This window comes from Miniopterus natalensis, chromosome 6, assembly GCF_054644295.1.
Source record: "Miniopterus natalensis isolate mMinNat1 chromosome 6, mMinNat1.hap1, whole genome shotgun sequence".
Lineage (NCBI taxonomy): Eukaryota > Metazoa > Chordata > Mammalia > Chiroptera > Miniopteridae > Miniopterus > Miniopterus natalensis.
The window spans coordinates 50,655,788-50,666,057 of record NC_142086.1 but is presented as its reverse complement, the minus strand read 5'-3'; the positions used below and the strand labels follow the sequence as shown (position 1 = coordinate 50,666,057).

At 37.8% G+C, this 10,270-nt stretch overlaps 1 protein-coding gene across 1 annotated transcript in view; it reads right to left on the bottom strand.

Moving 5' to 3' along the window:
- Positions 1-357: 357 nt before the first annotated feature.
- The window catches only part of FGF12 (fibroblast growth factor 12), a 440,873-nt gene continuing 430,960 nt past the window's right edge, over positions 358-10,270 (bottom strand). The window contains exon 6 of the mRNA XM_016200049.2: positions 358-1,807. Within this exon, the coding sequence (XP_016055535.1) occupies positions 1,689-1,807 (119 nt within the window). The 3' untranslated portion in view covers positions 358-1,688. The remainder of the gene's footprint in view (positions 1,808-10,270) is intronic.

Below are 10,270 nucleotides of genomic sequence, written 5' to 3'. Positions count from 1 at the left end.
TTTCAGGGAGTCATATTTGGAACAATACATGCTGAACAGGAGGAGAGGTAACATGCTAAGTCTTCTCATTAATAATATCCAAAAATCTGCATACATTTTTTTTTTTTTTTTTAACATTCTGTTTTGTTTTAATTTGGATGTCTCTACACCATTCCTGATTTGTAGGACTAAATAGATCTATTTTTTTCCAAGGCAATTGAATAATGTTCATTTCTTCCCTAATATTTTTCTAATACTTCAGTATCCCTAACTATGCATTTGCCTAATCTTGCACTGAGGGGGGGGGGGGGGGGGGGGGGGGGTGTGTGTGTGTGTGTGTGTGTGTGTGTGTGTGTGTGTGTGTGTGTGTGTGTGTGTGTGTGTGTGTGTGTGTGTGTGTGTGTGTGTGTGTGTGTGTGTGTTTTTACTATGTTAACTTGCTCACACAACCCTGTCTGTTGAAACCATAGGTGGTAATTCCATATTGTTTCTCTAAACCCCTGAAAAATTCCATCTGTTACAAGTACCCTTCTGAGTTCTAGGAGACACTCTTATTGTTACTAGACTTATAAACAAGGATATAGAGCAATAAACAAGCCACCTGATTCATAAAATAGGAAGTTAGGAATTTCACAGCCATGCCTCTCAACATCATGGCAGAGTTTGGAAAATGCTGTATACATAAAACTCTGGTAATTTACAAAGGCAGATACAATTTGCTTTGACCAATTTTCCAGGATGTATTTTCTTATGTTAAACCCCTCTTCCTTCTTTCCTGCTGCAAGAGATGAAAAAAAAACTCTCTAAGACAACTAGACATGCACCTATATTCTCAAAGGTGTCCACAAAGTGAACAATCAGACCAAATAGTAAGAGCACGCAAATTGTACATCACTGCCCAGGCATGGTAATAACAAAGAATTCCAAAGAGTTATTTCAGCCAAAGGAAAAAAAATGATCTAAATTACTTAAAAAATGAGATCCTAGGTTAATACCTTTAATAAAAATATGACATTCTCTTAGGAGAATCTGAAACTCTTTTTATTAAGGAATTAAATATGCTAATACCTTTAGATTCAACATAAGACTATCCTTTGCCTAAAATAATCTTAAATAATAACTTCAAAAATAAATTTTTGAATTTTCTTGATAAGTGATTCCTTGTTATGTATCTTAGAGGCATTAGAAAAATCTATAAATAAATGTTCAATACCATGGTTTTAAAAAGAATCCTGAAAACAGGATATAATTATGTGCAATTTCAGACACCCAAAGAAAATATAAAATCAAAACAAAGCACTCATCCCAGCATTACCCAGAGCTTAAACTATTTAGGGCATTACATCAATTTCTAAGTTCAGTTCTACAAAACCCATTTCTTTAAGGTAGTAACTTTATTTCATCTTTATTGCAGTTACGTCTCTATTACAATTAGCCCTCTATTAATAACTGCACAATTTACTTTAATGTTTGTAGAGCCTTGCTTGTTTGTGTGCTAATTGTTGAGCATGTGCATTTTCTACCACATTGCAACAGGAAAGCTTTGGTTCAATATTCCTGTCCTACACAAAGGAAGATTTTGGGAGCCACTAGGTCCTGTGTTGCCATTTTATTTTTCTCTTCTTGGGTAGATTTATTGGAAGGAAATGGGTAAAGGGGAGGGGAGAACAGGAAGGGATGAGAAAGGGAACAAAGGGAAGAGTTCTCCGCTATGTTGAATCTTGATTCACAACTTTGCCTCCATTCATGGTCGGTGTTCCAGAGCTTTTCCTCGAACGCCCTTGTTTCTCTCCAATTTCATGTAGCGATGGCTCTCTGTACATACACACTGGAAAACAAAATGGCAATAATTACTTATTATTTGGTAGACATCAATTTGGACTCAATGAACCCCTCAAATTAGAGCTTAAAATATTCTTAATTCTCATCGTGAACTCTTCTCCACCTGCAAAAACAAGTTTTAACTGGATAATATACTTAACGGATACACATGATCATCTTCTAGTTCTATCAGTACAACCTCTTGAGTCTTCTTGAACTATAGATAGATGAGTGGTTTCTGTTCTCTTATAGATAAGGCTTTAGGCTTCACTGTCTACTAACCTATACAACAGGATTTTCATCTAGAGTTAGAGGATGAAAGGGTATAACATTTAAAGGATAGATATTTATATATAACATTTAAAAGATATTTTGGGTTTTATTCCTTTGTCTGCAATTTAGTTTGGGTAGGAAAAAAAATCCTTATATTCATGCTTCTAATCTTACCCCACTGTAAGAAATAAGACATTGTTGTGGTAAATTGAAATATTTATTGTCCATTTTCAGAGTATCCTACATAAGAAATGATAATGGGAGAGAAGGCAGAAAAAAGTTTAAAAGAAAAAAAAAGGAAAGAAAAAAGTCCCCCGATTTTCCCAGTTACACCAGATTTCCTTCCCTGGAGGTAATGAACACAGTCCAGGGCTTCTCAGCAATAGGGAAAGTGGTTATGCAACCATGTGATTTCGGTTCACATCCATATAAACGGTTCTTTTTCTCCTCCATTGCTTTTGTCTGGCTCTGAAACTTGTTCATCTGTAAATTATCACGGCTGTTGCTAGATTGCTGCACAGAAAGAACAATGTTTTTCAAGCCATACCTATTCTTGTAAAATATGATCTATCAGCATATTGAGTACATTGAAAAAGATTCGTTACACTGTTGTGAGGTGGACATGTGACTGTGGAAGAGCATATGAAATATTTCACTTAAGTACCTGGAGTTATTTTCATCCTTGACTTGGAAACAAAGGGTAAGTACCTCTATCTAATGAACCACCACTGCAATGCCCTGCTAATCTGAATGCTATTTCTAATCCAACAGCTTCTTCCCTGGGGCTTAGCCCTAGTACTTGAGACTGAGGTATGGCTGTGACTGAGTAGATGTTGTATGGATACGAGCACCAATCTGGGAGCCACACTGCCTGGGGCCACGTGATTACTCAGTCACCGACTATCTGTAAACTTAGACACATTTTCATTCTGAAAAACAGCCATTTTTATCGTTATTCCCTGAGTTGCTGATAACAGCCACTCTAACAGGTGTGAGGTGGCATCTCAGTGTCGTTTTGATGTGTGTTCCCCGAATAGCTAGTGAGGTTGAACATCTTTTCATGTATCTGTCGGCCGTCTGTACATCTTCTTGGGAGAGGTGTCTGTTCAGGTCCTCCGCCCAGTTTTTAAATTGGATGGTTTGTTTGGTGTTGATTTTTATGAGTTCTTTACACGTTCTGGAGATTCGCCCTTTGTGCGGGCTGTTTTGTTTGCAAACGTCATCTCCCATTCCGAGGGTTCCTTTTTGTCGGTGTTTCTTTTGCACTGATTCTGTACATTGCTTTGGGCAGTATGGTCATTCTAACTAGGTTGCGTCTTCTGATCCACGAGCACAGAATACTTTCCATTTCTTTGTGTCTTCTCCAATTTCTTTCAGCAATGTCTTGCAGTTTTCGGTGAGTAGGTCCCTCACATCCTTTGTGAAGCTTATTCCTAAGTATTTTATTCTTTTTGTTTCAACTACAAATGGAATTTTTTTCCATTTCTTTTTCTTAAATTTCATTGTTAGTATTTAGGAAAGCAATAATTTTTTGTACATTGATCTTATACCCTGCAACTTTACTGTATTCATTTATTGTTTCTCATGGTTTTCTTTTCTGATGGAGATATAAAGAATTGAGTCATTTGCAAAAAGTGACAATTTTACTCCCTCATTCTCAATTTGGATGCTGTTTCTTTCTTTCCCTGTCTGACTGCTCTGGCTTGAACCTCCAGTACTATGGTGAAGAACAGTGGTGAGAGTGGGCGCCTTTGTTCTGTTCCTGACCTTAGCGGTTCAGTTTTTTATCACTGAGGATGATACTGGCTGAGGGTTTATCATATATGGCCTTTATTATATTGAGGCACTTTCCTTCTATACCCATTTTATTGAGTGCTTTCACCATAAATGGATGTTGTACCTTGTCAAATGCTTTTACTTCATTTATTGAGGCCAACATTACCCTGATACTAAAACCTGGCAAGAACAACACAAAGAAATAAAATTATAGACCAATACCTCTGATGAATATAGATGCAAAAATCCTAAACAAAATACTAGCAAATAGAATATAATACATTGAAAAGATAATACAACACAATCAAGTGGGGTTCATTCCAGGGGTGTAAGAATGGCTCAACATATGCAAATTGATCACTGTGATACAGCACATTAACAAAATAAAGGATAAACATCACATGATCATACATATATATTTTTAAATGAGATTTTAAAATATTTCAATTGTTGTGCTGAGAGGATCCTCCAATATCCCTAAAGGACTAACTGCCTTTGACCTAACCTAACACTTTGTAGCAAAGTGTACAAAGAGAACTATCTCAGAAAGAACTGATCCTGTAATTTTAAGATGATGCCAGTGGTAAATTCAATTTTTTGTCTTTCTTTTACAAAAAAACAGAAGATCCTTATGGGAGATTCTACTGGAATCTTGAAGTTTCTTACCTGTATTTCTGTTATGAACAGTGTCAAAATCTCCAAAATTAAAGCATACCTTTATATGTGCTAAATACAGCCACTTATTTATAACTGGTTAGTGCGCAGGGGAACTTGGAAAAAGTAATGAAGTGATTTAGTTGGAAAGTTATTCATATGATGTCATAAAGCAGTTTCTCAGTACTGCCACTAATTAGCTCTGAAAACATATATCCCCAGGCCTGACTATGTACTGTTAAATCAAAGTCTCAATGAAGAAAAAGAACCCAACCTTTTCTTTCCTTTTTTAAAAATAAGCAATAGATTTTGACATGCAAATATCTTAAAATTCAAATTGGAGGTAAATGAAGGATGTTACTTTCTAATTTCCATTAAAAAATATATTTTTATAATTTTGTAGCTGAATTTCTTAGTGTTGCAATTTCTTTTTTAGTTTTCTTATGTTGTAGATTCTACCCATTTGTTTTTAACTTTTATCTCTCTTTTTTTTTTTTTGCTATGTCTCACATAAAATATTTCAGTTGTGACAACACAAAATGCTACATTATAATTATCACTGCAGATGACATTTCCAATAAGTTAACCCTGCGGGCCACTGGATATTAAAACCCCAGAGAAGTTTCCAAATTGGCATCTGAAAACTTTCAGTGTGAAAACTTTCTGTGTTTCAAAAGGAACAAAACTCACAAGAGTCATAGGAAATTGTGCAAGTTGCTCTTCTTCTAAGATAACTCAATCACTAACTTGCTGATATTTACATTAAATAGAATAATAAAATTCTGGAATTTAAAAAACTAGCTTATATATCTTACCTTCACCTCCAATAAATCAAATAGGTATTTCAATTTCTAATTAAATGTTTAGAGAAAGCAAAGTAAGAAACTGCATGCAAATAAAATAAAAAGAGAGTGAGCAAAATCTTTGCCAAACCAAAACATTAAATTTAAATTTCCTGGGCTTTAATTTTCAGTGTTATTTACAGGCTCTGGGATGTCAGTAATGCTGTCTAATTTAAGAAGCTGACAAATGAAGGGGTATAAATCTCAAATTTTAATTAAAATGTAATTAAAAGAGCATAATCCAGTTAGGGGGGAAAAAGGAGAAACCCCCCCTTCTCCTCAGTAACATAACTCTCTTGGATAATTGTACTAACATTCTGTCTCTATGCTATTCTGAGTGGTACACAATAAAACGATGAAAAAAATACAAGAGGAAAACTGAAGGCGTTAAGTGTTCTATAAAGTGCATCTTAAAACCAAACTGTAAACCAAAATCACTGATTTTGCATCCTTCATTTACATATTGGGCCTAACCAATCCCTGATAACCTAGCCACATCCTTCATTTGCATGGGGGACCTAAATGAGCTGCACCTGCTGTTTTTGCTTCTATAAACACTTCCTCGCTTTGTGCTCTCTAGAGCACAATTTAACTCACTACCTGAATTGGTGCCTCCCGGATTGCAATCCTTTGCTCATATAAATGCGTTTTATTCTTTGTTACAACCTAAACCTTTATTTTGGTCAACAGTATCTTGGATTCCTTTGATAGGATAAACTGTTCCACAAAACATTTATTGACCCTTTTAACTTGGCTTAACTAATGTTGCATCACTTTAATTCTAGTACTGACTTTCCCTTTTTTCTCTTCTCAAATTTCAATTACTCTTTGCCAACTAATAGCCAAAGATGAATTTGTTCAAGCATTCATTTGTTCATTTATTCCATGAACAGGTGAATATTTACTTTGTTCCAGGCAATCTGCCTGATTCTGTGTCATCTGCAAGAAATGACCTCTTGACTCCTGCCCTTCAGGAGCTCAAAGCTGAGAGTGAGCACAGCTATGCACACAAAACTCAAGGTAGAAAGGGTCATAGCAGAGAGTTCAATGGAAAGGAACACACAGATTTGGAGACAGATGACCTAATAAGTAAGGATGAAGAGATGAAGTGCTGGTTGCATAAGAAAAACGAATGGCTAAAGAATGGGGTAAAATAGGGAGGTGGTGAGGTACAGGACTCACAGGGCTAATTTGTGTCGGGCCTCCTGAATTCCTGGGTAGGCCATTCAAACCATGATTATGATATATATCAGCCTCGATTTGATAGTGAATGCAGAGTTAATATGTCCATCAAGTATATGAGTGCATAGGGGGAAATCTATTTATTCAATCTCTTTATCTAGAAGAACGTCTAACTATGTTTACATGACATGAATACAGCCAGTCAGATTAGTCAAGAAGAATCCTTCACACTGAATCTTACTGCATGGATTCCAGAAAGGTTGGCAGCATTTGAAGCTTTCATGAGTTGTTCTGATGCCCTGTGAACACAATCTTGTATTTTAGGAACACACCTAGCTGAGGCACTATATGTATGAAAACTGCCCCTTATCTAATACAGATAATATTTAATATACTCCAAGTAACATAGTTTTGACTGCAACTGAAAGGTGGGGTTCACCTGGTCAAGGTAATTAACATGCTGAGAAGGGTTATCCTTTTGTTTTGTGGGGAGCTTAATTTAGCACTTAGGAAAACTAAACAACAAATGATTAGTCAAGAGTTACCATTCCCACATATGAAAATAGCATACTTTACTGTGCAGTAAACACTAATCACAATTTTATACTGCTACTAGTTAAAATCTGAAGTTCTGGAATTAATTTCTAATCATGTACTACTAAGCAATTGGGTGAAACCTTTAAGAAGCATGTCTAGGGAACTGTCTAGGTTCTGATCTTCAACAGTTATGTAAATTCTACCACTCTGCAGTTGTGTTTCTCAAATAATTCTGATCCCATGCAAGATTAAGTTTTTCTCTTCCTAATAATCAGGGCCTTATTAGTTATTGCAAAGAGCCCCAGTGTCTTGATGTACAGTAGTTGATATTTAAGAAGGGGGATTTCCTATCACTTTCTATCATAATAAGCTACTACTTCATAAGGAATAGCTTTATTTTGCTTTAGGAATCTTTGGAAACTTTTAAAAAAATCTCTTTATTCTTGAATATGTTCTACTCATTGCCTCTGTTCTATGCATTCTGGTCCACTACAGCTAGGAGAACAAAGTTTGATATTCTAGTTTCATTTAAGGAGTATTTTCCATCCTGGGAATAAAGTGAAAACACAAACAAAATAATCCATCTCCTTATCTTTCTTGTCCTCCCAGCTCCCCAGTCCTATTAAATAGAAACTCAGATTCAGTGTCACTACCCATTGAACAGCTGGAAACAAATTCTCCGATTGATTTAGGCAACCTGGGAAGTTCCTGTCTAATCCTGCCTCATTCAGAGCCTTGTGGGCTACTCTTTGGAACAGATTTTATTTTCAGTGGGCATGATTTGATGCTAGGACTGGGTGTGGAACTGCTTTCTAACTGTTTCTCTCTGATTTCACCTTCCACTATTCTCCAACAAATCTGACGAATATTCAGCGTCCAGATGATGCAATATCTGAATGATTAACAGTGTCATCACTCTTTCATCTGGCCCTTCTGGGTTGTTCTTGATCATGTTTCTTGCCCTCTTTCCTCTTTAATGTAGAAAAAAGAATACTTTCTGTTTTTTATCCTACAAGATATGTTTGAGATAACTATATCACTATTCCTCTAACACATGTGGTATCATAATAGCTTTAGATAAGTGGTAAAGGAGATAATGTCCTGAAAAGGGAAGCATTTCTGTTTGGTTTTTAGTACCCCTTCTTCAAGTAAGTTTTCTTCCTATTTTTTCTCTAATCTGACATATGTTTCAATTTCTTCCTCTCCCCCTCCCCCCCCACCTCCTCCTCTTCTGGATATTTCCTTTTATTCATGTTTTGACTTTTCTTGATCTATAGTACATTGAAGCCAAAGAATTCACCTCAGCTCTCAGAGTGAGAATAAGGTAGAGAGATTTGATGAGGGAGTATTCTTGTTAATCTGCAGACAAAAGACAAGTGGAGGTTTCTAACAATAGTCCACATCATTTATTACTTTAACACATGGCATTTAGTAGAAATCCCCAGTTCAACCCATTAACCTGAACAGAACACGTCTGTATGGTGGACACCAGCCTCCTCCTGACTTGGCTTAACTACGGTTGTCATTTTCACAGCTGCCTGAGACGCACTGGCCATATTTCTGCAGCAAGCCCTGCAGTCCTGGTATCACAAATAAAATGCTACACTTGGTTCAAACAAGACCATAAGCTACGAATTTTGTAACAATATATGGTGTTTGCCCTATTTTTGCTTTATTTTTAAATGCAAGATTGTGCCATTAGAAAAGAAAAAACCCAAATATATATCGCTGGGCTTTGAAGTCTTGTTAACAATAAAATCCACCCTCTTTTTGTTAGATTAGGTATGAGTCTTTCCAAGGCAAGCTTTCCATTTAATATTTTTCTCTTATATTCTTTCACTGGTACCTCTGTTGCAAATGCAGTTATCAGAATATGCAGGCATTCCTTGCCATTATAGTTCAGATTCCCTGTTTGCAACTTTTAATGTTCAACAATCCACTTTATTTCAGTTATCAAAAATGTGTCTCCTGGAAACCTTAAACTAAAATAATGCTTTTCTTAAAATTATGAAAAAAGTGAAATTCAGGAGTTGCTGTTATTTATTAATCAGGCAACTATAATAAGCCAGGGGACAGGTACCATCCCATGGGTACTCTCCTAAGGAACAGCTGTCCTCATAACCATAGCTAACATTAATTGAGCACTTGCTATATATCTGCAGTATATATACACTAAGATTATTTTAAATGATCCTAAAAGGAAGATCCATTATTGGTCCCTCTGGCAATCGAGTAACCTAAAGAGCAAAGAGGGTAGTTTGTTCATAGTAGTGTGCTGATAGAGGGCGGAATCAGCACTCAGATTCATGTGTCGTTAATGCCAGGCTCCTGCTCTAAGCTCATAGTCAAATACGTTAATGTGCCTGGAGAAAAACATAAACTTTGCTGCGTGGTCACAAGTCAAAATCTTGACTCTAAATCTCATGGGCGTGGGTGCCCAGCACTAGCTGGAACCCTACTGCTACATTTCTCTAGCCAGTCCCCTCCCCCATTCTCCCCAGGTGGCTGTTCCAAACCTGCTCTTTCCTCCTCAAGCTTCCACCGCCAGTGCAGGCCCTCTGCAGACTGGGTAACAGGCCTGCCTTCTCCCCTTGTTCCCCTCCTTCCCCTCCCCTCCTTCCCCTCCCCTCTCCTCTTCCCTCCTCCCTCCCCTCCCCTCTCCTCTTACCTCCCTTCCTCTCTTCTCTCCCTCTCCCCTCCCTTCTCCTTCTCCCCCTCTCCCCTCCCTTCTCCTTCTCCCTCCCCGTCTTCCCTCCCTTTCCATCCCCCCCTTCCTATCAGTAGGCTGCCTTACTTCGTATTACCTTGAGAAAAGTGGAGAAGAGCAAAGCTTTCCTATTCCTGCCACGGGCCCACTAACCTGCAAACATCTGCTCCCGCCAGCGCTGTGGGCTCCTGGCCAACCTCAGCCCTGTGTTGTCACTGTGCACTCAGTGCCACCCCTACTCGGGAGCCCCCCTCCTACAACGCCCCTGTTTCTTTCCCATCAGCCGGTAAATACCTTGCAAGAGCATTAAACAGACAGCCCCCACTACGGACCCACCGTGTATCTCTCCTTCCCTTTCAGAGGGGAACTCCCCGAAAGTGTCACCTAACACCACGTTCTTCCTTTATTTTTCTCCTGTGACATCTTGCACCCACTTCGGTTAGACTCACTCCCCACGGCCATCACTGACATCACTCGTGCCGAGTCCCTAGCGACCTTA